This window comes from Protopterus annectens, chromosome 12.part0, assembly GCF_019279795.1.
Source record: "Protopterus annectens isolate FY-2018-M chromosome 12.part0, PAN1.0, whole genome shotgun sequence".
Classification (NCBI taxonomy): domain Eukaryota; kingdom Metazoa; phylum Chordata; order Ceratodontiformes; family Protopteridae; genus Protopterus; species Protopterus annectens.
In genome coordinates, this window is record NC_056746.1 from 1,388,045,337 (window position 1) to 1,388,072,430 (window position 27,094).

At 39.4% G+C, this 27,094-nt stretch overlaps 1 protein-coding gene across 1 annotated transcript in view; it reads left to right on the plus strand.

The window, feature by feature from the left end:
- Positions 1–26,800, plus strand: part of EEF1A2 (eukaryotic translation elongation factor 1 alpha 2) — a 108,133-nt gene extending 81,333 nt beyond the window's left edge. The window contains exons 5-7 of the mRNA XM_044090448.1: positions 3,320–3,576; positions 18,612–18,846; positions 26,438–26,800. Of these exons, the coding sequence (XP_043946383.1) occupies positions 3,320–3,576; positions 18,612–18,846; positions 26,438–26,565 (620 nt within the window). The 3' untranslated portion in view covers positions 26,566–26,800. The remainder of the gene's footprint in view (positions 1–3,319; positions 3,577–18,611; positions 18,847–26,437) is intronic.
- The last annotated feature ends 294 nt before the right edge of the window (positions 26,801–27,094 follow it).

A 27,094-nucleotide genomic window follows, 5' to 3' on the forward strand; every position in this document is an offset into this window, starting at 1 on the left:
TGTTAAAGAAACCTTCCTTGTTTATTCCAGCATATAATAACAAGATTTTACTGTTTGGGCAGTTATGCGAGAAATTGAATTGAAATACAGGACATGATAATGACAGTTTTTATGACAACATTACTTAGCTCCGACAAGACTGAAATGTAATCCTGATGTTATCACTCAGGCAGATAAGGGCAGACCGATAGTGTTGACTTATAGGCCAAGTTACAGTAAGCAGCACTGAAAAATTACTTTCAGAATAGACTGCCTATGTTAGGATGACATCTAATCCTGTGCCCAATTACAAGGGAAATATTGATATATTTTTTAAGTGAGTTATTTTTGTTGGATTCATATCTCATTGGAAATGAGTCATGTACAGTAGAGTATCCATTGGCCCTTATTTTTTGTTACACCAACATATGGAAAAACGTGGAAGATCCTGCAGTGCAGCAACTCAGTCAAGGGATGGGCATTCAACTAAATCTGTTACGGTGCTTATATTATTGAAATCATTACTACAGAACTCCTGTAAATGCTTAAAAGATGCAAATGTCTTTACTGAGGCTTTGCTTAAGAAAGGAGACCTCTTTGTGACAGACAACATTTCCTCAGTGTGTACTAGCAAAAGGAATCATTTAGGTCTATTGACATTAGAAAGTTGGCTATATAAAAACACCAGCTGATCCACTGGTAGGTTTCAAGCAATGATTACCATGCTGAACTGATACTGGAACCTAATATTTTTATGTTGAAAGGTTTAGTTTGCAGTCAGCTGAAAGGCATAGCACATATATCAGTCTGTCATCGTGAGAGAACAGAGATATATTTTAGACCTAATCATTAAAAAAAAATAATAAAAGTTATATAGATGACATTATTATATTCCAGTCTGATCAGATGTTATCTGATTTTCAAACACTCATGAAGAGTAATGAAATGGGCTTAACTTTTACTTGTCTGTTGGGCCTTGCAGGTGTCCTATTATTGGTTTTTACTGTTTATTTTGCTGAAAATAGATTTCACATTTTAATCTGTACAAAACCTTTAGACAAAAAAAAAATGTTGCATATTTTTAGTAATCATTCAAAGCATGACAAATTACATATACATAGAATTCAATTATATGTAGTACATCCCAACACAAATAAAGACTGCATGCTTTGCAACCATGCCTATGAAAAGACATATTTAGAGACAGAGATACCATGATAAGATGTTGGATATGCCTGTAATGAGGCTGAGGCTATTAGATAAGGGTTGATTGAGGGCCTCCTAGTAAATAAGTTGAAGGATCACTCCAGTAACAATCTCAGAACCATATGTAGCTTTGTCACTAAATACTATTCTGATTCTAATAAAGCCTGCAATATTATTAATTAGCATTGTAACATGTTATTGTCAAATGAAAGACTGAAGGATATTGTTGAGAAGAAAGTTAAGAGAGACATATAAGGAAAGTGTACTTAAAAATGTTTATTAGTTACATAAGATCAAGGGAAAATGGGCAGAGAGGCACATTCGGAGATAATGGTGCAAGCTTGTTGTTAATAAAGCATTGAGTTTTTGGCATCCTAATATGGATAGGATGAGGCATTTTGATTATTACTCTAGTAATACTGACAAAATTGTGTATCTTGTTGAATGCTGATGTGTGTCATTTCTGCGGGAAAGATGCAGAGAAAATTTAAACAGAGGATTCAGGAACATTATTGTGAAATACAAAAGGGCAGTGTTAAAATGCTTTATGTAAACATATTTGATGTCAGAATGGTTGGCTTTTTAAGATTTTAGTTATATGTTCTGCTTCTAATATGGGGAAGGGGTAGTGGCATGTGCACTGAACTTTTTACAGGCTAAGTAGCAAAGTCCCCCAGGCCTTAATGAAATGTTTTCATAAATTCCATAGATAAAAAGCAAGCCTGTTCAGTTATGTAATTAAGTGATATAACTTCAATTACTTCCTTTAATTATTATCAGAAGCAAAAATTAGTCCTTTATATCCCAGTATTAATAATGCATCTGTAAGCAGTACAGCATTACTACTTCAGTATAGTCACTGGATTTGGATGAACAGGTGTGCTGTCATCACTGGTTTTGGCTGTTGCAGTCAACACTTAACCAGTGAGAGGTTTGCATAATTCAAATGATCCAAACAATTAAAAAGCCAAAGCAAGAAGATGTATTGCAGAGTTGCTGGAAAGTGAATACGTTAAAAAGGAGGGGGAGATAGACCTCAGTAAGAATTAAATGAGAAGGTGGAGGAATATGTTGGGGACTGAGGACTGTTGCATACTGTAAGTCGTGGTGGGGTGACAGTACTGCCTTATAAGAGATCTAGTATGTGATCTGCTGAAATAGATATTGCAAGAGGACACTAATTAAGGAAGTCTGAGAAGTATACAAGGGTTGCACTGAATGGTTTCTATGTGACAGTCTTGCATCTTTCCTTGATATAAGTGTACAATCATACACTAATGACATGATTGATATTATAAAGTATATATTCAGGAAATGTGTAATAATGTATATGTTTATATGATATATATATGGGTCTACTTCTTTTGACCTAACTTTCATTTGCCTGACACTCATTTGCCTGAGACCAAATGACTGAAATTTCATTTGCCTGACATTTCATTTGCCTGACAAGTATTATTAGCAAGAAAATGGAATATGCCCCCTTCCCCACTGCAGTGCGACTCTGGAGTTAGAATATATAGTTGGGGGGGGCATAGACCCCCACAACGGGGGGTATGGGGGGTGAAGCCTCCCACTTACTTTTCTGTTACTAAGCAATATTACATCAAAAGTTAACAATATCATATGAAATGAAGTGGGGGGCTGTGACTCCCACACCCCCCTAACTATATATTCTAACTCCAGGGTCGCACTGCAGTGGGGAAGGGGGCATATTCCATTTTCTTGCTAATAATACTTGTCAGGCAAATGAAGTGTCAGGCAAATGAAATTTCAGTCAAATGGGGTCAGGAAAATGAGTGTCAGGCAAATGAAAGTTAGGTCAAAAGAAGTAGATCCATATATATATATATATATATATATATATATATATATATATATATATACATATATATATATTTTTTTATTTTATATCAAAAAAATAAAAATAATTTTGAAAAATATGGGCAAGCTGTTTCTACTTTGACTATCAAATGGTGCTTCTGGTATCCCAGACTTGATAGAGTGACTGGTCCATTCTTGAAATCTCATTTATGGTTTATGGGTATTACGTTATGTAATATTTTTCTATACAGTACTACAGAAGGGCCTTCAATTTTTTTTATTGAATTCTGTTTTTAACTACCAATTTTAGGCATTGGAACTGTACCAGTGGGCCGTGTGGAGACTGGTGTCTTGAAACCTGGTATGGTTGTGACCTTTGCACCTGTCAACATCACTACTGAGGTCAAATCTGTTGAGATGCACCATGAGGCATTGAGTGAAGCCTTGCCTGGGGATAATGTTGGCTTCAATGTGAAGAACGTATCTGTGAAAGATGTTCGCCGTGGAAATGTCTGTGGTGACAGCAAAAATGACCCACCGCAGGAAGCTGCTCAGTTCATATCCCAGGTAGGTGTGGCCCCTGTGGAGAAGATATTGTAATTTTAATTAAAGTCATCCTTTATTAGATAGCATTTGGACTTTTCAGTGGAATACCATATTTCACATTAAAAAATAAAATGATAGGGAAGATACCAGGTGACAGAGTCGAGCTATAAAAGAAAACAAGAACCTCAACCGTTCTGTCAACATACTCTAGAACTCTACACACGACTGGGGCCATTTAGCATCTGCTTGGGATGGCGTATTATTAATACTTTTTAATTTTTGAAAATTGTTTTTTTTTTTCACCCTTAAAATGGACCATATGGGCAAGAAGTGTTAACGGGTCCTTATTACTGTTTGCCTTCAGTAAATCCACTGAGACATGAAAGCATTTTAAGGCAAAACATTTAGTTTTTCACAGTAGAATGGTAGCAAGCTAAGATTACAAGCAAAGCGAAATCATGACAAATTCTAACTTGGCAGATGTAAGTACATGAAACCAGACAGTAAAAAGTTCACATGGTACCTTTTGGAATATTCTTACAAATTATAATTCATATTCTTAACTGACAGCAAACCAGTACAATCATTTAGTACCTGCTAGAACTTCTTATACTTTGGAATGTTCTCATCTTTGAGCTGTTTTCCATGACTTTACCCATGTAGAAATTTTCCTTTACACACAAACTACACTGTGTTCATTGTAGAATTTGAACAAGAACAAAATATAAAGACATATTATTTATGTTTCTAACTACCTCCCCTAGGTAAACAGTGTTCTATAATATTCCTATGTTTTATAACAAAGCAGAACTAAAGAATTTGGTCTAAAATTGCAGCATACAGTTGCTGTAGCCATGCCTCACAGAATACAAACATGTTTCTGGTCTTAAATAAAGAAATACTTTTTGTCAGTAATAATGTCTAATATATAGTTAACAGTAAACATTTTTTATTATGGGATTATTAAGGACAAATCAACAACAGTAAAATAAACTATTTACGTTCTCACACCAAATTATCTCTTGCAAATAGACAAGTACACCGAAGGTCTTTTCATATTTTGTAGTCGGGTTTGAACCTTTGCATTATATTAAGATTATTGCAACAATGTATATCTCATGTTTTGTAACAATGTATATCTAATGTTTTGTCCAAGAATAAAAACTTATAGTGTTGAAGTATAATAGTTGCAACATAGTTTGTACTTCTGTAAGCCATTTCCCTTCCTGGAAAGTGGAATCAACAGTTTCTGAGGAAATATTTAGAATCTTAAAGTTCTCCTCTGTCAGAGGTGGAACGTCTTTCCTTAGGACATACTGTCATGTGCAGTGTACCTTTGTCCAGATGAAGGTACACCAGTTGCATGCCCAGAGTAAATGGCTATAATCAGCCTTTTCTTATCCACATCTCCAGCATTTACCATTTCCTTGCTCTGTTTTTTTTTTTTTTTGAGTTGGGCTGGAGTTATTTGCCAACAGTGTAATTTTATGAAATTGATCTAATGTAGGGGGCGGGTGAAAGGCCTGAGAGAAGGAATTGCAACTAATGAGCTCCCGGCTTTATCATCTATCTCGGAATGTAAGAGGGTTGACCATTGTAACCTGTCTGGCTGAAAAATGGAAGAGCTGTGATTATCTTTACTATGGTAAATGGTTGAAAGGATGTCTGTACTGTGGTAAATGGTTGACGGGACATCCATACTATGGTAAATGGCTGAAAGGATGTCCATACTGAGGTAAATGTTTGAAGGGACATGGGGGATTGCAATATTATGCCCACTGATCCTCTTCATCCATACCTGTAATGGGCTACTGTGCCACCTACCTGCCTGTTAAGAGTAGTTAGTTGTAAATATTGTCACCATGGAAAGTTGGGTTGTTGGCATTGAACCCTACTCTGGGTGACCATGATGGAGATTTTCTTTTCCTGTGATATGATGTCCAGCCAATAAAGAAAACTTCCCTGTACCCAGTACCACAATAGTACTGTTTGTCCATCCACAGTAAATTTAGGCCATATACGGTCTGACCATTTTAGTCCACAGCCACTGCTCATGGCCACTAGGGTTTCATTTCCTCCATCTCTCTTTTTGGTGCAACATGACAGGTTGTTGCATTAATTAGTACAACTCTGGGATAACCTACATAGGTCAGGGTTCTGTTTTCACCAAGACCATCTGGGACAAGTCAAAGGTGATGGCATATCTTTGCAGATCTGGCAGTCCTATGCTTCCAGATTTTTAGTGTGCCCTCAACTGCTGCCAATGTTCAGTTGAGAATAGTTTCAGACATATGAGAGTAACTCTGTTTGGAACGTCTACGTTCAGGGCTGCTGAGCTAAGCCTGTTATACATAGTGATAGAAGCTGGGCCTGTTATACATCATGACAGGAGCTGGGCCTGTTATACATCATGACAGGAGCTAGGCCTGTTATACATAGTGATAGGAGCTGGGCCTGTTATACATCATGACAGGAGCTGGGCCTGTTATACATCATGACAAGAGCTAGGCCCATTATACATTGTGACAGGAGCTGGGCCTGTTATACATCATGACAGGAGCTAGGCCTGTTATACATCATGACAGGAGCTGGGCCTGTTATACATCATGACAAGAGCTAGGCCCATTATACATTGTGACAGGAGCTAGGCCTGTTATGCATCATGACAGGAGCTGGGCCTGTTATACATCATGACAGGAGCTAGGCCTGTTATACATCATGACAAGAGCTAGGCCCATTATACATTGTGACAGGAGCTAGGCCTGTTATACATCATGACAAGAGCTAGGCCCATTATACATTGTGATAGGAGCTAGGACTGTTATACATCATGACAAGAGCTAGGCCCATTATACATTGTGAAAGGAGCTAGGCCTGCTATACATCGTGACAGGAGCTGGGCCTGTTATACATCATGACAAGAGCTAGGCCCATTATACATTGTGACAGGAGCTAGGCCTGTTATACATCATGATAGGAATAAGAACTTTGGCAGGACAAACATTTAAATGAAGGCTAAGCAGATTAAGAAAGGAAATTTGATTTTGTCCATTCTTGCATTTCATTAAAAGGGTTTTTAAGTTAATTGTGCAGCGATTACTACATTTATTTGTGATGTAGATGCCTGAGTATTTATGACGGGATGATGTCCACTTAATCCCATGGTGCACTAAGAGTATTTGATACTTCTCATATGCCGTATTCATTGGGAATAAAACTGATTTATTCCAATTGACTTTGAGCCCAAATAATGCCTCAGACCTTGTAGCATTTCAGGGAGGTGAATTTGTTGATTTGTCATCCAGAGCCTACAATATTCACAGACCAAATATCTGTACAAGAGAGCCAGCCATCATTTTAATGCCATAAAATAAACAATTTTGTCTAGCTCAGGGTTTCTACTATAAGGAGAAAGAGTAACAGTGATTATGGGCATCCTTGCCTGGTACCTCTAAATAGTTCAAAGGGCTGGAAATAGGTTCTGTTTTTAATTACCCTAGTCTCTTTCGGCTTTTCCCAGTTAGGGGTCACCACAGCAGAACTCCGGTACGCTAATGATTGGCAGTGGATTTTTACGGTGCCGAGTTGCCAGCCTGACGCCCAACCTTCAAAGAAGGCACACCCATTCATGCACGCACCTACCTGCATGTCTTTAGATGTCACTCAACCATGGGGAGGACATACAGACTCTGCACAGAAGGTGCTACAGCCGAGACTCAAACCAGAGAGCCTCTTGCTGTGAGGTGACAATGATAACCACTGCACCACTGCGGAATAGGATTTAATTACCCTAGTCTAAGGACTGCAATATAGTACTTTGCACCAATTAATAAAGGACCAAGGAAATCTGAATTCTTGTAATAGATAGTCCCAATACAAGCATTCAAAGGCTTTTGTTTGAATCTATAAAGAGGGTTTCAGTGGATTAATCCTGACCTGTGCATCCAAAAAATGATTAGAACATCCATGTAGAACCCAAGTATGGTCTGATATGGCATCTGATGAAATTTAAACAGCCTGAATTTCATCAAATAAATGTGTTGCTGATTAGAAAAAAAACTCTATATTCTATTAGCTGACCCTGTATGTGGGGCAAAGTAGGTAAAGGTCTGCTTATATAGACAAATTGCCCTCCAGGTATCTGTCAGGTAAAATTCCTTCATTTGCTGGTGTTTTGTCCTTATAATAATCCAGGACCATGTTAAAATACACTTCCAACAATATAGGGATTAAAAAGGTGCTTAGACTTCTTTAAGTATTTTCAAATGCTTTAAAATTTCTTCCTGGTTTGAGCTCTAAAGGTTCCCCATAATTAACATACCCAAAAAGGTAGCAACTTGTAAAATTATCTGCCTTTTGTTGTTGTTTGATAATAAGTTTAATATTTGCCATCCTTGTGAGAGATTAATTAATAGGACCACCCCCACAGGGGCATCAATATTGCAGGATGCAGCATAACATCCTTTCTTAATATGACCACCCCCACAGGGGCATCACTATTGCATGATACAGCATAGCATCCTTTATTAATAGGACCACCCCCACAGGGGCATCACTATTGCATGATACAGCATAGCATCCTTTATTAATAGGACCACCCCCACAGGGGCATCACTATTGCATGATACAGCATAGCATCCTTTATTAATATGACCACCCCCACAGGGGCATCACTATTGCAGGATGCAGCATAGCATTCTTTATTAATAGGACCACCCCCACAGGGGCATCACTATTGCAGGATGCAGCATAACATCCTTTATTAATAGGACCACCCCCACAGGGGCATCACTATTGCAGGATGCAGCATAACATCCTTTATTAATAGGACCACCCCCACAGGGGCATCACTATTGCATGATACAGCATAGCATCCTTTATTAATAGGACCACCCCCACAGGGGCATCACTATTGCGGGATGCAGCATAGCATCCTTTATTAATAGGACCACCCCCACGGGGGCATCACTATTGCATGATACAGCATAGCATCCTTTATTAATATGACCACCCCCACAGGGGCATTACTATTGCATGATACAGCATAGCATCCTTTATTAATATGGCCACCCCCACAGGGGCATCACTATTGCAGGATGCAGCATAACATCCTTTATTAATATGACCACCCCCACAGGGGCATCACTATTGCATGATACAGCATAGCATCCTTTATTAATAGGACCACCCCCACAGGGGCATCACTATTGCGGGATGCAGCATAGCATCCTTTATTAATAGGACCACCCCCACGGGGGCATCACTATTGCATGATACAGCATAGCATCCTTTATTAATATGACCACCCCCACAGGGGCATTACTATTGCATGATACAGCATAGCATCCTTTATTAATATGGCCACCCCCACAGGGGCATCACTATTGCATGATACAGCATAGCATCCTTTATTAATAGGACCACCCCCACGGGGGCATCACTATTGCGGGATGCTACATAACATCTTTTCTGGCCCCCCCCAAATGTACCATACAGTGAATATTTTCTCAGGTTTGTTTTCTGTAAAAAGGCAGTGTGTATACAGTTCTAAATAACGTTGACAGGATCTTTATATTTGGTATTCAGTCCCCCAATATTCCAGGATATAAAGTTAATTTGATTGTCAGCTTGTTACAGATTATGTGACATTCAAATAGGTTTTCAAATAAACACAACTCTTTGACTTGTGTAGTAAGGTTTACCCGGTGTAGGACTAGCACATTCCTCCATGCCAGCTCTGTTTCCCAGTTAAAACTAGAAGCAACTTCAGGGATCACAGAGCTTATCAAATTATTCTATAAGTGTACTCATAAAGAACTACCTTGATGACCCCACTAAGAGCTGAACAAAATGTGATTCCATCAGTACATCTCCTATTTAAATATGTATTAGAAATTCCTGATATTGGGAATGAGATAAAATGACTTCTATAACTAACATGGATGCAGTTCTTTTCTGGAGTTAAACTATCCCAAGGTGGGGGGGGGGTGTCAAGGTTTTAACAACCTTACCAACAGTGATAGCAACAGTATTTGACAAGAGTCATGAGGATTGAAACAAAAATAGAATTGCATATCTCTCTATTAGGGTATACTAGCTAGCAGATTGGATGCAACCATGGGAACTGAGTGTGCCTGACAAACATTGACCACTGTCTTTATTGCTAATGCTGGTAGTGTTGAAACACATAGAGCTAACATTAAACCCTCCCCCATCCTGACTATTATGTATTGCTGCCACCAACAGTTAACATACCATCTAAAAAAAAGAAAACTGATAGTATGAGCCTCATCCCATGAACACTGAAGCAAAAAAAACAGCAACAACATTCCCACTAAGAAAATCTACGGGGAGAGAAGCCAGATAATGACGAAAGTGGTCAGTTGGCTGAACTCTCCCAGCAGACCTATTGCATTAGGTAAGGAGATAAAGTAAACTGTTTCTTTTGACTAAGCCAGGTACAGTTGGATTTCATGTAGGTGCCCTCTGTGCCATGGCCATAGCCACTGTCCATTCCACTGCTGCATTGTCCTGCTCCTTCTCCATTGAGTCTCACTCCATTTGTGTTGGGTCAGGTGGTGCGTTTAGTTTTTTTCTTGCCTGGAGAGTGTCTGTCACCAACTGGGGCTTGAAATAGCTTATGCTTTGGATCCATTTGTTGGCCTGTTGTAGGTCTGTTCATTTTGGGAATAGGGGATTGTCAGGCCACATAAGATTCAGCTTCATATGGAAAGTCAGAAGTCATTTTTGTTGTACCTTTTTGAACATCTAATTTGGTTGAGAACTTCTCATGCCCTTGAATTGCATTAATGCTGGAACAAAACATTTCCACTTGTTAAAAAGAGTCATATTATAGTCTGGTGCTATTCAAACTGAGTGTCTTCATAAATGGCATCTGGTTCCCAGTTCCCTCTCTACCCTTAAAGTTTCTTCCCGAGCCTTATAGTGAACAAAGTGCAAAATGTGATGTGTTCTGAGATTGGTTGTTGCTCTCATATTGATGCAGTGAGCCCTTCAGTTCTAAACATGGTAGCAAATTCCTTGCTGATATATGTAATTGAATTCTCTACCTCCACTTCTTAAGGAAGGCTGATCACCCAGCAATTGTTTCTGTGGGAGGGATGTTCAATATCATTCATTTTGAGCTCCAACTTTTTATTCCAAGCATTAAGCTCCTCAAATTGCTGAGAGTGTACATTTGACAGGTCACTGTGTTACAGCATGTTGTAGCTGTGCTGATCCATTCTATGAAGGATATGTTTGTTGAGAATGCCCATTGGGCATATCTCTGTGTTCCGGCATGTTGTAGCTGTGCTGATCCATTCTATGAAGGATATGTTTGTTGAGAATGTCCATTGGGCAGGTCTCTGTGTTCCGGCATGTTGTAGCTGTGCTGATCCATTCTATGAAGGATATGTTTGTTGAGAATGTCCATTGGGCATATCTCTGTGTTCCGGCATGTTGTAGCTGTGCTGATCCATTCTATGAAGGATATGTTTGTTGAGAATGTCCATTGGGCAGGTCTCTGTGTTCCGGCATGTTGTAGCTGTGCTGATCCATTCTATGAAGGATACGTTTGTTGAGAATGTCCATTGGGCATATCTCTGTGTTCCGGTATGTTGTAGCTGTGCTGATCCATTCTATGAAGGCTATGTTTGTTGAGAATATCCATTGGGCAGGTCTCTGTGTTCCGGCATGTTGTAGCTGTGCTGATCCATTCTAAGGATAAAGTCTTCTTCTGTAGTGGCTTCACTTGTCATTTTTAAATTTTTAATGTCGATTTGGACATCTTGAAACAAGTCTGTAAAGAAAACAGCAAGGCTTATAGTAGGGAGTAATCAATGATGTTTTTTCTGGTTTACAATCAAATGTTTGAAAGTCACCTTACTGTCTTGTGTAAGGTTGAAGGTAAAGGTGCAGAAGTTTAAAACTACCAGTGGAAATCCTGTTGCCTCTGAAATGTTGACATGTAGCTTGCATTCGCTGTTTTGAGCGTCACTGTTTACAGTTGGATCACACTACAGTGGGGATCATGAAAAATACCCTTTTCCTTACTGTAGTGAGATCTCAGAGTTAGACTATATAGTTAGCAGGGAGTGTGGGGGGGGTGGAGGTGGGCTTGCCCCCTGCAAAACTTTGGTAGTACATCTCCAGACGTCCAGGTAATGTCAATAATGTTGAATTCAACATACCAACATTATAGTGATCGAATTGTAAACAAATGTGCACATTTTCAGCATTTCGGTTCGAGTAAGTCATTACTCACAAAACCAATTTGGACAATTTTGATAGTAAACCATTTTTTCCTCCTCATCCGATTGTTTTGGATTTTCCTTTAGTCATCATATCTCTTAAGTTAGCCATGGTTTCACAGCTATACTTTATAGACCAATTTGACCTTTCTTTTCTGCTCAGAAGATGCTAACAGCAGTTTAGCGATTTAAATATCAATCTACAAGCAGTGGCAGTTATTATTATGGTAAATTTAAATAGTAAAACAATGGCAGGTTCATAGAGCTGCATATTATTACATCCTTCTCACTGCATGTCCCTGAGGATACCTCTTAATTTTTAAAAATTGTTGCATTCCACTGTCAGCTTAACGCTGACATTTTCATGCTAGATTGCTTTATTTTATATAATTTAAGCTATATATTATTTTCCTATAGCTTGAAGACAAGTGTTCTCAGTTTATCTTCTCAAGGGAATTCTATAGGTTACTGGGAAGCTGTTTGGGGAAGCATTTTGAGAGTGATATTGCCATTTTGCATAAGTGCTCTTGAATTTTGTGCACTGTAGTGTAGACATGGTTCCTGTTTGCCTTATGTTTGTAATATACAAGATTCCTCCTGTAACTACAGACTAGCTGGACCTCGGGGTCTCTTTCTGCGAGTACCAGTAACATATCTATGTATTTATTTACTTATTTAACTCAACTGGTAGGTGTGGGCCATATTTGATAGTTTTCTTTTACAGCATGGGACAGTGTTAAATGTCATTTATAAGGGTGCAGAAATATCTACACAAACATAGCAACTGTAAGATGCAGAACGTAAGGGTAGTTATACAATACAAAATGTATGATCTACACAAAAGTATCAACTGTAAGGTGAAAGGTAGCTTTATAATACAAAATGTATGATCCATCAACATTGTTTGAAATGTTTTAAGCTTTGTATGATGAAAGTGTTGTTGTATATTACATTGCTTACACACAGATTAGCAGATAAGATATCTGACTATGTACCATGGTCTCCTTTATCATATGCAGTTTTCCCTGTCACATGCTACAGTGTGATACATGAATGATGCCAGGTGGTAATGGTGGCAGGTTTAGGGTAAAGCTTTCTTAGTGTGGTCAAAGTGGATAGTTAACACAACTCAGTTGAAAACGTGTGTGTGTGTGTGTGTGTGTGTGTGTGTGTGTGTGTGTGTGTGTGTGTGTGTGTGTGTCTGTGTGTGTGTGTGTGTCTGTGTGTGTCTGTGTGTGTGTGTGTGTGTGTGTGTGTGTGTGTGTGTGTGTGTGTGTGTGTGTGTGTGTGTGTGTGTGTGTGTGTGTGTGTGTGTCTGTGTGTGTGTGTGTGTCTGTGTGTGTCTGTGTGTGTGTGTGTGTGTGTGTGTGTGTTTATGTGTGTGTGTGTGTGTTTGTGTGTGTGTGTGTGTGTCTGTGTGTGTGTCTGTGTGTGTGTGTGTGTGTGTGTCTGTGTGCGTGTGTGTGATGTAATATAATACTGAGATACAGTGTGAGAGGCACTGGGGAAGTGTAAATATTGTAACACTAGGATAAAATGTGCATGTGGCAAAGTTTAGGAAGTACGTAGTTTTTGGAAGCCAATATTTGTACTGGTATCAAGCTCCACACCCGATGTGCTGCAGTTAAAGCTTCTCCTCTCACAGCTAGCTTGTGGAAATAGGCTGCTAAGCTGTGTTGGCAGTTTTGAGAGGATCCAAGACCAGGTTTGTGTAATGCACTGTTTAGCAGACTATCAATGGAGGACAAAAGTTTACATGAAAGGATTTGTAGGCTATTGTATGAAGAAGAAGCTGAGTTCTCAGTGAGATTGGCAGCCTTACAGCCATTTTGATTGTGGCACAGAGGTTGGTGCTCATTCAGATCAGAAAGGAGTATTCTGCAGAATATGTAACTTACTGTAACTGTCATCTGATGTCATGTTCATAAAGGGACCTTAGGCTTTAATTGAAGAGATGCAGTTTTTTTTCTGTTATGAACTTAATCTGACAGCAGCATAACTAGTATTTAATTATTATTCAGTGTGTGACTTTGAATGCTTAATTTTGGATGAAGAGGTTGGGGGCTAAGTGCTTATTAGTCTCTAGCTGTAATACTTCACAGTGGTGACATGAGAACTTTGTATGTTGTAACAGCCTGCATTGTGGGCACATTCTGTGAAATCATATTGATGTCACAAGGCATAGCCTAAGTTTTAAGAAAGTTTTTTTTTTTTACTAGAAACTGGTAGTCTGACTTAGAAAGCCTTCTTCTGTGGATAAGTGCTTTGAGTTTCTCTGCAGATATCCCGACTTTGCCAGGCTTTCTGCTGTTGTCTGTGCATTCAGTGATGAGCCCATGTCCTGCTTGCATATACAATGACACTATATTTTGGCCTAGGATAGCATAGTCACCCCTGCACGCTCCTCATTCATTTTCTTCTACTTGCCCAATTCAGATATTGAACCAACCATTTGTTGTGGAAAAGTTAATATATTTGGTGCCTAAAACAATGAAACCGTATATAGATTCCTGCCTTTGCCAGGTCATCAGCCAAGGCCATCCTTGTAACTTTCTGTATTGAACTCTACAGCCTGGGTGAGGGGTAGAATGCCAGGCACTACTTAAGTGCTATTATACAACGACCCCCCCCCCCCATTAATATTCCAAAATGTGCATGCTGATTGGTCAGCATGCACATTGTAAAACAGAGTAGCAGTAATGGAAAAAGGTCCGATCGCCCAGACTTTTTCCATTAGCATAACTTTTTTTTTTTACAGCAATGGAGAACGCAAGCTCTCCATTGCTTTTTACAACATGTCTCACTATGTTAAATGAGTTTAACATAGCGAGACAGCTTTAAAAAAAAGCAACAGAGATTCTCCGTTGCTTTTTAAAGTTCTCGCTATGTTAAACTCGTTAACATAGAGAGACATGTTGTAAAAAGCAACGGAGATCTTGCTTTCTCCGTTGCTTTTGCCCACAGCTCTGATGTTCTGCATAAGTATATGCATGTGCAGTACATCAGAACTGCTGCAGAATACCAGACAGCTGCGGAACGGCAGCAAGGAGGCATTATACAATGCCATTATTTAAGAAAAGTAATTATTTTTTTCCTTAAATAATGTCATTGTATAATAGCAATAACCCACTTCTGGGTGTGGGTAATGCTGGATTTACCCATGGTTGTCTTTGTTTGGCCACTCGGGCTTCGCCCTTGTGACCAAACCACACCAACCGTGGGTAAATCCAGCATTACCCACACCCAGACGTGGGTTATTGTTATAATATATTAACCCAGCCACACACAGATAATGCAGGAAGAAACTTGGTAGTGGACACAGATGCCAGCATAAGGATGTCTGGCACCAGGGATTTTTGTATCATCGCAGGGCTTTGGCAGAGCAGCATCAGGCAGTGAGGGAATCAGACTCCCCTAACATAAGTCATGACCTCCTTCTGTCAGATTGTCCTACGAAGTGTCTGCATGGAGCTTATATGTCACCAAATCCTGTTGACCAATGTGGGGATCAATCTTGTGTCTGACTTTTTTATTTTTTAACTTTGAGAGCCCTGTAAAATGTACATCTCTAATAACCACTTTGGGGTGTATGTGTTTCAGGGTGTTTGCATTGTCTTTTCTATGGTGAATCATTTGGAACACTAGGCCTTTAGGGGGTAATTTGAGCTCCAACTCAGTATTTGGTTATTGCACTTAGGACCAAGGGGACATCTCTTCATGTCTACCCCTCCTCCTGACCAGATGCAGCAAGACACACTGGACAAGAGCAAGGAGGCTCCTATAGGTCTTTGCATGTCTGCAGGATTTGCCTGTCATGCCCAAACATTTCATCAGCTCTTTGATGTCCTCTGGGATGTACCCTGTCAGGTGAGGAGCTCTCACCATTAAGGAGCATGGGCTGATGCGAGCATCAGATCCCTCCACAGGCCTTCTTGTGCCACCATTGCCTTCTGTGGGTGTATAACAAGAGATGGTGCTTAACTCATAGTCTCTGCCCATTGTGCACTTGACCCTTTACGTGGGCTCTCTTATTCTATACCTGTAGTTAGTGGGATTCTCCCTCTTTCCTGGGTGGGGTCTTAGAAGAATAAGATGACTTTATCTCAGAGTCATGGGATGGTGAGACCTGCTATCCGTGTGTCTTTCCCACCAGATGACCACTCCTTTAGGGAGATACTCAGATTGATGTAACTGATATCGTCTTCTGGTGACTGACCTCTCAGTGCTCTGCCTGCTTGAATAAAAGTACATGGGACTTCATTAATGAGTTGGGATTTTAACTTTCATGGTACTTGAAGGATGGGGGTGACGTGGATGGTGTTATGCAGTAAGAAAACAGGAGAAAATGAGGTCAAGAGGCCTGTAAAACCAAGCTTTGCCAAAGGCTGTGCCTTCATCCTAGAATTATCTTGACCAGTTCTGATAAAGTCCTTAGATAAAAGATGGAAATGCTTTACTGGGATTAATTGTTGACCTATTAAACTTATTTGTTTATGATTCACTGTGTGGTTTGGGCCATTTATCAGCCGTGATGTTTTATGTTCTTGGTTGATATTCACGGCTGTTACTCTCTGGTTTTGGCTATCTCTCATCTATCTCATGCCTGGTCAGAACTTCTTGTAGTTATTTCTCACCTGATCACATTTCAGTCCCTTGTAGTGAATCATGTAGTGAAGAAACTTGTAGACCTTTCTGACACTGGGATCAAGGGTGATCTGGTTAAGATTCTTAGTACAGCAGCTGTATTAGATTTCCATGAAGCCTGCTGTCATTTTGGTACTGCAAATGCTGTCATTATGGCAACAGGCTCAGATATGTACGTCAACAGCATGACATGGCTCAACTTGTTCTCTTAGGCTAACCTGAGTCAGGTCACTATGGCTGCTGTGTTTCAGTTATAGTATGTGTTTTGGCAAATCTCCCAGGACATGGCCAAGGATCTCCAAAAGAAGAACTTGGCATTGACCACTCTGGTGGATCTGTGTGATTCCTACCAGCCCCTACTGGTTCTTCCAGGACATCATAGTTCTGTAGAAAGAAAAAAACCCTCATAGTATAAGGAGGGTCCCAGAGCATTTGATAGTTTACTGTCCACCACCATTATTTTACAAGTCTCCATGCAGGTCGACATAATGTGCCCATTCTAGAACTGCACATAGGTTCCCAGTTCTCTAGGTTTGCCCAGTATATTATGACATTGCAAAGGTCTGCTAGATTCTAGATAGTCTGTGTTTTTCAGCATAGTATGGCTTATTGACTTTTCTTCCAATCACATAAGTAACAGAAGATCGTTCTTAAGTGTGGTTACTGCTGTATATCTTAGAGCTCTTAGATCCTACCCAGAAATGTTTTTGTTCAGGGATGGAACCATCTGTGCTAATATCTTGGAACAAGCCCTGACGGTCCCCCTCAAAGAGGTTACAGAGGCCGTTGCTCCATTAGACAGAGAAGTTTAGGGTTATAATGCCTTCTTTTTCTATGTCTAATAAGTTTGGAAATTTCCTTCCAACCTTGGACTTCAGCAACTTCCTCAGGGTAGGAAATAGTAAACATTGAGGAATTAGCTACATTTCTTTTACTTCCTCTGTGTAGGATTTATTGTAAATGAGATAAGCTTCCATCTGTTCAGGTTTGTTGATGGTGCATTACATGTTAATTATAAAGGTTTGAAGTGACCCTGGTAATGTTGGCATTAAATGGGCATTAGAGTTTAGAATAGGCATGTGCATAGAAGTTGTATTTGGCAAGTTTAACCAATGAATTTCTGGCTTCAGTTTCTCTGAATTTAATGAGTATTTGACTAATGAACCTAATAAAGAGCTTTTTATGATTAAGTTATTAATGTGACCTACATTTGGGTAAACGTGAGACTGTAGGAGCCACAGGTATTTGGTTATTTTGCAATGACCTGGAGGTTTTGTTGTTTAAGATGAGATGTGCAATGTGTTTGTGTTGTGGGTCATAATTATTGTAACAAAGACTAATGTTAGGTTCAGGATATCCCAGCAGTTTGCTGTGCCAGTCAGTAGTAGAGATGGTCTGATGTGTTTGCGCTGTGTTTTATTAGATGGTTTGAAATGGAACCCGATGTTGTTGAACAGCTGGAGATTTGCAAGTACAAAGGTGGCTGTTAGCTGGGTTTTGTGGTGCTTGCAGAGGTTGAAATAAAGGATGTTATATAATAGGAATGTAGTGGAAAAATTAGGCCATGACTTTGTAAGAGTAAGTGCAAGGAAGCATACATACACATGTGTATGTATATGTCTGTTTGTAACTATATAAAATGGACAGAACAGAAATGGTAGGGTATCTTAAGACCATCTACAGCATTCATGGTAGGAGTACTATCTCAAGACAGTCATTGCATATGAAATAAGGGGAGCTGTATAAGAACAAGGGCAATACTGTGGTGGGGTAACTTGGAGCAAAGAATGGAAGCATTTTGTGTAGACAGAGAGAGCACGATTGCAGCATCTCACAACTGCAGTCATGCAAATCAAAAACAAATAAGCTTAATAGGTCAACAATTAATTTCAGTTAAGTGTTTTTGTCTTCTACACAGAGCAGTCTTCCTAAATAGGCACTGATTTTACCAACAGAATTTACAAATATATTGCCCAGGTAAAGGTAGCTCTGGTAAAAGATAGGTGAATACAAGGTACTTGCAAGGTAGGATAGTCAGGTGATCTACATATGGGGATATGATGGCTAAATTATGTGAAACAAATTATTCTTTTTTCTCCTGTCAGTATTGTATACTTTTGCATAGTATGCACATATCCATAATTGTATAAATTGTTTCAGGTTATCATTCTGAACCATCCTGGACAAATTGGCGCTGGCTACTCTCCCGTTATTGACTGCCACACGGCACACATTGCCTGCAAATTTGCTGAGCTGAAAGAGAAAATTGATCGCCGTTCTGGCAAGAAGCTGGAAGACAACCCAAAGGCTCTGAAGTCAGGAGATGCTGCAATCGTGATGATGATTCCTGGGAAACCCATGTGTGTGGAGAGCTTTTCCCAGTACCCACCTCTCGGTAAGTTGGGATTTAGTGTAAACCATAAACTGGATTTGAAGTGAATGTTCAGTTACACATTTCACTGCTGAGGGTCAGTCTATTGTTAATTTATTTGTTTATTCACATTTATTCCTATACATGTGTACTTAATTACTTATTTATTCGTTTTATTTGCTTAAACCTATGTATAAGCTAAAAAGCTGATTATACCTGTAAAATTGTCTGCAACCCAATGAAAAATGCAGCTAACTGAATGGAAGAACAATCTATGAAAAATGATTTAGATAATTTCCCTTTGTTCTATATTGGAAGATACAAATGATTTTTAATTTTTCAAACATACTCACGGCACATGTGGCTTTCATATGTGGCCATTTTGTGGCTTTATTTGCCTTGCTTGTGTTTGCAGTGTTGGAATTCACCTTTTCCTCTTGTGTCTTGACATCTTAATTTAAATGTAACCAGAGTTGAACCACTGTGGCTGGCACTTATCTGACATTTTTTTCACAATATCTGAAAGCCTATCTTTATTGCAAAGGCTGCAATCCTGTGCAGTCTTTCATAACACAAAGACTGCACAGGACTGCAGCCTTTGCAATAAAGATAGGCAGGGCATCAAAGGCAAGATTTTTAAGTCGGTCAGTATTCTCTAAGTTCATGTTTCTGTTTCAGAGATAGCTAAAGCGTGAGAAATAAACATAGCCATTCTTGTTCTTTAAAAAGTTGTAAGGATATCGTAAGACAAGGGAACAGGCTTTTCACCTTTTCCCTCACCTTTTTTTCAGTATGGTATTTGTTGACAACTGATTTACCACCCAAAAGTGAGAGAAAACTGCATGACTCTACTATAAATCCATTGTGTATGAGCCCGGCAGACTGTGAACAACGTGTTACTATCAAACCTGGGCTTTCCATATGTATGACATATTGTTTGTGAGTAAGGATCAGTAGGTGAACATTTGGCATTTATCTTAATAAAATGTTGCATCTCCCAGCAAAAGGATGTATGCAAAATGTGGATGTGAACTATTGTGGGTGTTAGCTTCCCAGAAACAAACAAAATTAGCAAGTCACTATTACCAACTAGTGTCCCACACAAATGTCACTTATTACCAACTAGTGTCCCACACAAATGTCACTGTTAACAACTAGTGTCCCACACAAATCTAGTATCGTTTTCTTCTGGGTCATTTTCTCTAACTTATTGGATATGTGAGGCCTACCCTACTCTAAACTACTAACTACTCAAATTGATATTTAAGCTGTATGCTGTTTTGTACAAATATGCAAAATGACGTATGTCTAATGACTGCAAACTGCTAAGATGTTTATATTTGATAACAGCACTGAGTTCATGCCATTCTAAAACTGTTACTGAGCTTTACTCTTTGGGACAGCACTAAACTTTGTCCTGTTTTTAGGCTCTGTCATGCTATCTAGGTCAACATAGAAAAAGAGTACAAGGAAAAGCGATTCACTGGATAGACACTATATGCCGATTAGCATGACTGTTTGGTGCTTTAAAGCAGGTCAGCCATAAGATCCATTCCTTACGTGAACAAAAAAAGTCCATTTCTGTTGTGTAATATTCAGTCTGATCCTATGTGTATACAACGTGTGTAATTTATTTTAGCATCTTAGTCCAGCAGACCCACCCTATTCTTTCTTTCTGTGCATGTAAATAACCAGCTCTTTCATGATACTGAGGCCACCCAATGTCATGGGGGCAGCTTGTCCTCCCTGCACAAGCTGGGTTCACTGGTGCAGAGGGATGAAGCCCTGACTGTGGTCCAAGAGATCTGACTTTAGCTAGAGGCCTTGATGGCTGTTGAAGCTGGTGTGTGTGTGGGTGCGGGATGATAAGGCTTCACCTGTTTACCCCTCCTTGGGCGGAGGGGGGAGGTTAGGGAGAGCATTTCAGGGTACATCCTTCTGGAGGGGGGAAGTTAGGGAGAGCATGTCAGGTTACATCCTTCTGGTAAGAAACACAAGTTGAGACAGAGGTTCGCACATAGGTGCCATTTACAAGGGGCTGAGACCAGAGATATAAACATCAGCTGCAACGTTCACTGTATGCCACCCTTTGGATACAATGGGCATTTACAGGGAAGAGACAGAGCTAATCAAAGAAAAAAAAAAAACAATGTCTCCTGAATGATGGTTCTTGCAAATGGCTACCACTCACTGGAGTGTTAAGAGACCGGCGGTTTGGAGAAGACTTGATGGTCTGCAGCCAGTATTTCCTAGACAACAACAACATGAGTTCTAACAGCAGTCACGGTACCAGAGAGTCATTGGAAGAGAGGATGCTGAAACATTTGGCCCATATACCTTTTCCATTGAGATGACATTGATAAAGATAGCCCTGTATAAGTCTGAGGTACTGCATGTGGTGATGTACTGACCAGGTCAAACTTTTTAACTTTTTCATGTACAAAAGTATATGTACAAGGACTGCAGCCATATTGTAACTTACAAGGCTAATGAGTAAGAGATAGGTCAGTCTCTGACTTTACGGGTGTTTATTTTTGTCTTTTTGCATTGGATTTCTAGGCACTAAAAATTATTTGCTGGACTCAGAACTTGTAGTGTTTGAATTCATTAGTTTTCCACCATATTTTGACTGGCTTAATGGTGTAGGGATATAAAGCTGTGCTATGACCCATCAGAACTGAGTTCCACTAGCAGCCTGGGTGTTGAAGGAGCTGAGGATAAGGGGTGAGAATGAGCAGTTGGTACCAGCTTGCCCATCCAGGGAGGAGGAAGGAGTGATGGACAGCTGCTGCACACCCCAAGTAAACACAGGCTTGCAGATAGTGATGATACAGCCAGGAACTTGGGAGGTGGTCAGGGTGCTTCTGAGGCATTGATGTTATCTCTTACTGCAAGTCTGTGGGAAAATGTATTCCCAGTGTGAATATAGAACCTTTGCAGTGACACGAACGCTCATGCCATCCGCTGGGAGCTTATGACTTAATTAAAAATTATCCATCTGACTGCAAGTCTAGGGGATGGTGATAGGGGGCAGTGTGGTAAGGCAGTCTGTCATTTGCAAATTAAAGAAATATTTAGGCATATTTGTTACTAGCGGTGTAAGTTTGACAGGGTAGGTGGAGTTTCTCATAAGTAATGTATTTGATTTAATATATATTTTTGTTCGCATAGACTTAGATAATTTCATGCCCAGCTGGAGGCATGCATGGAGATGTTTAATTTGCAACTGTATGATAGGCAGTTCTATTAAAAATATTTGATAAATTCCAGGTTGGCATCATGTAAGGTATGCCTTAAGATAATGGGCCTAAAGCACAATAGACACAAAGCCCTGGATGGCACAGTGGCGTAGCGGTAACATTGTCGCCTCACAGCAAGAGGTTCTCCAGTTCAATTCTCGGCTGGGGTGCCTTCTGTGTGGAGTCTACATGTCCTCCCTGCATTTGTGTGGGTTTCCTCTGGGTGCTTCAGTTTCCTCCCACATTACAAAGACATGCATCTAGAGCATTTCTCCCCGGGCCTCCGCTGAAAATTGGCTTCATTCCAAGTCAGACTTTCCTGGTTAAAAAAAAAATATATATATATATATGAAAGCGCTGGAGCCAGGTTCCAGGAACTAATATCTTCAATGGTCAGGAAAGCCCGCAATTTGGCATTTTGTTATTCTGGCTTCCAGAATTAAGCGGTACAGCCCTGCTGTTACGTTTGTTATGTTGGAAAATCCATCAGTTGAACCCTTCCTAGAAAAGGCAATATTGAGTCTGTCAGTGTTTAGCTGTTATACCAAGGATATGGGAGAAGAGAAAGAAACTGTCCCTTGTAAAGTAGGTGGGACTGTCTTCTACCTCATACTATGCTGGTGTTGTGACATCATGGTATGAAGTGGAAGAGAGTCCCTTGCAAAGCAGATGAGACTGTCTTCTTTTTCATACTATGTTCTCACAGACCACCTAACTTTGAAATGACACTAATTTCTAAGCCCATCATAACTGGTTCTCGTGCATTTATGTGTAGACATTATTCTGAATGAAATTAAGATGCTGCTTGGCACTAGAGTCTTGTAGTTTTTCTGCAATTTATATGAATATTTATCTTTATAGTGTCTGTCTCACTTTGTACTGGAGCTATTAGACATTATCTGAAGTTAATCAACACTTATGTAACTAGCATCACTGTTGTTCTGTCTATTGCTGTGAGTATGGCATCACTAATGTGCATAACAACACTTCTGTTGCTGCATTTATACACAGCCTGTCATTTTTCTTGCCTCTGTGCTTGCTCACCATCAAGCCTCCCAGCTCTAAAGGTGCCACCATCCAGACAGACACTTAGATTGTCTCAATATTTGCCAGCATCTCAATAATGAGAGAACATTTCTGTTTAAGTCTTTTCACTTCCACTTGGGCAGGGAACGTGCAGCCTGTGTCACCACAGGGGTCACTATACTTCCTCATGCATCTACAGGTGCATAATTATGTGCAGCTGCTGAAGAAGATTGCCATGTTCATGGCTTGGAGAGCTCAACTCAGGCCTTAGGACAACCCCAAATGTCTCAGCCCATTCTCTGAGAAAGCAATGAATAAGATGGCCATAGCCCATCTCTTCCACCCCAAGGATGGACATACTTATCTTACTCAAGCCAGCTCCAGCATGTGCCCTTGCCAGAAATCAAACACGGGTGCCTGCTCATAGTCAGAGTGTTATTCCTCTATAACAGTGGAAGTGGCAAAGGCCAGTCTTCTTTTGAAATGGATCTACTATATGTTTTGACACTGTGTCACTTCACAAGGGGCAGTGCTCAATTCTTGCTAGTCAAATGGCTTTAAAAACTGAATATTTGATTCATAGCAGTACTTGCCAAACATAAAAGAAAAGCAAAATGTGAAAAACAAAATCACAAAAGAGACAAGTACTTTTGTAGGGGAGTAAGAACCAACATCCAAGGTGAAAGGAGGAAAGAATTAAATAAATTCGTTGTAGTCACTGTTTCATGTTTGTGTGTTGTTAGTGAAAGATTGGAAAACAAAAGCCCAGTTGCAGTCACTGAAGAAAAGAGAACACAAATCTCCTTCAATGAGTGGGTGATTCTAGGCTGTGTGACTTAATTAATGGTCACTCAGGTAAGGAGTGATGATAAACTGGGCTCTGAAAGGACTCAGTATCTCATCAAAGTGCTGTGTGATAGCAGTAAGGAAGAATTTATTTTTACACTTTGCAGTTTTATTTTTTTTTTTTAATTTGATTATCAACATGGGCAGCAGTTGGTACAGGCTATTGGGTTTTAGCCCTCCCAGTTGAAAAACACTGTCACAAAATTCTGTGTTTTCACCTTTAACTTAAAAATCGCCAAAATTCCCATTTCACATGCACAGAGTTCTGATTTTATGTCTGTTTAAAAAAAAAAGTCAGTTTGACTCGGCTGGGCTAATTTTCAAAGCAGACTTGCAGTTAGAACTGTTGAAAAAAGTTAGTTAGATTTTACTGCCATTTTTGAAGATGTGGAAACAGTGCTTTATTAGGGGCCTGCTTGGGCTGCTAGACAAAGCAGCGAGTGGTGATTTTCCATTGGTGCATTCTGCATCAGGTTGCTGGTATTTGAAGTTAATTGAAAGATAGCAAAACTGAAATACACTGTGCTGTGTGTGTAGGAAAAAAAACTTTATTTAAATAATATTTCTTGTACACAGCAGACTTATTATTTTGAATTGTAAGAAAGCTAGAGTATGCATTTTTTCTTAATGTTACTGGAACTTTAGCTAAGCCACAAATGCCTGTGTAGGTTGAAATGGATAGCATTATATGCATCTAGTAGAAATGTGTTAACTAGTTTGCTGTAGCCATCACTTATATATTTATTTATTCTTTTATCATAATCAGACATTTGAGGTTTGCAGAATTAGCATCTAACCAGTAATTGGTGGGCGCATCTGTGTTTTTGTGTGTGTGTCTGTGTGCGCGCGCACGCGCGCGTGTGTGTGTGTCTGTCTGTGTGTGTGTGTGTGTGTGTGTGTGTGCGTGTGTGTATGTGTGTGTGTATGTACTGAATGCATGTGTGGGAGATTGCAATTGGTTGCACTGTATGTGTTTGACAGCAGTGAGCTAAAATAATTTACTGGGGTCATTTTCTGTATATTTACTATTCTGATATTAATCAGACATCTGGAGAGTATATGGTCAAAATGGCTGCAATCGGTGGGCCTATTTGTGTGTTTTTGTATGGGGCAGTTGCAAGGAGATTGTACTATACACAGCTGACAGCAATGAACCAACATACATTGTTGTGACCATTATTTATACAGTTATGCATTCATCTGAATTTATACCTAAATGTATGTATTGGTTTTCATTAATTTTCCACAAATCAAACTTGTTTTGTCTCTCTGGAGACAGAAAAAATCCTTTCTGGGTGAATTATTGATAAGTGTAAGTGGTCCTTGGACTATTTCTGTCTTATTTTCAATGATACTATATTTTGTAAGAATCAGATATCATAGGTATACATAGTCTATAAAATTTCTCTAAACTGTTGGGCTTATTTTGTGTGTGTGCGTGTGAGTGTGTGTGTGTGTGTGTGTGTGTGTGTGTGTGTGTGTGTGTGTGTGTGTGTGTGCATGTGTGTGCACATGCATGCATGTTTGCTGTATGCACATATGTGAAGGGTTGGAATGGTTTGCACTGTATGCATCTGATAGCAATGAGCCAAAATAATATGTTGTGACAGTTATTGTATATAGTTATTATTTTTTATGTATCTTTATTATTTTGGTTATAATCAGACATCTGAAGTGTGCACAGTCAACAGGGTCTCTGCAACTTGTGGATCCATCTGTGCATGTGTGTATGTGTGTGTGGGGGGCATGTGTGTACATGTAATCACATATGTTCAGAGGAAATTGTGATGGGTTGCATAGTATGCAAGTTGAAATACGTTACTATGGCAATTATTTATGCATTTATTCATTGACTTGATCAAAACCAGACATCTGAATTGTAAGCTGTCAATAAAGTGGCTTTATTTGGTGAGCACAAAGGCAGTCAATTAAAATGATTGATGACTACTGTTTTTATATGATCACTGCTGGACAGTTATTTATCATACTTGGCAGGGCTAGTATGTATTTGAGTAAAACAATTTTTAATGCATTGCTATGATAATTATTACCAGAATTTTTTATATGATTAAAATAAAATTTTGAGGAGTATGCTGTCCATAAAGTGGCTGTAATGAGTGGGAAATGAGGCAGGGTATGGATAAAACTGACTGACCCCCTCTGTTGTTTGATCATAGTTAAACAGTCATTAACCTGCCATAAGGTAGTAGCACCCCATTTCAGTTAGCACCCACCTTCATTTGCTTCCTGCAGCCCCTTCTTTGAAATCACCAACTGCTGTGTTATAGAAGTCATAAAAAGAAAGCGGAAGTGAAAGAAACAAATTTATTCCCTTTTATATCCTACTTCTTTCTTAGTTTTTGAACCATGAGTGTTTTTGAAACATAGTCATTTTGATATTCTTGAAAGCTGCTGATGTGGTTCATTGCTTGTTTGATAAGTATCTGTGATTTTCATTCAGAATCAACCCAATATTTATTTTTTTTATGATTCCTCTTTTTCAGGTCGTTTTGCAGTACGTGATATGAGACAGACGGTTGCTGTCGGCGTTATTAAAAACGTGGAGAAGAAAGCCGGAGGTGTTGGCAAAGTCACCAAGTCTGCACAGAAAGCTCAGAAAGCTGGCAAATGAACCGCAGCTGTTGAACTAGTGGGACACAAACCAATGTCCCCATCACAAGGACTCCATCACCTTCTTCCCAAAGGGCATGTTCACACATCTGCTTCTACTGCTCTATTCGTCAATGACTGGATGTTACTTATTAAAGTCCAGTGGAAGTATTTTAAAAGGAAAAGCATGCTTCAGCATTTGTGAGGCTTTAGTGTTGTTTTACCAATAAAAACAGGTACAATATCTGCAAAATAAATAGAAGTATGTGTTTATTTTTCTTGGGTGGTCTTACTAAAAAATGTTTAATGACAGTAAAAATTTTGCTTACAGCAGGTGATACATACATGTGTGTATGAATGTTACTTTTATTTTTCCAGCCCAAGAAAAGTATCTTGGATTTTTTAGAGAACTTTCCAGTCTTTCTGTGAGCTTAGTTCCATATACAGACTGATGCTGCTTAATTTTAGGAATGACAGTTTACGTCCACTGTGTTGCATAAGCTGCCGTTTGAATGTCATAGGTGTTTACCTGGGCAATCATGCATATTTCT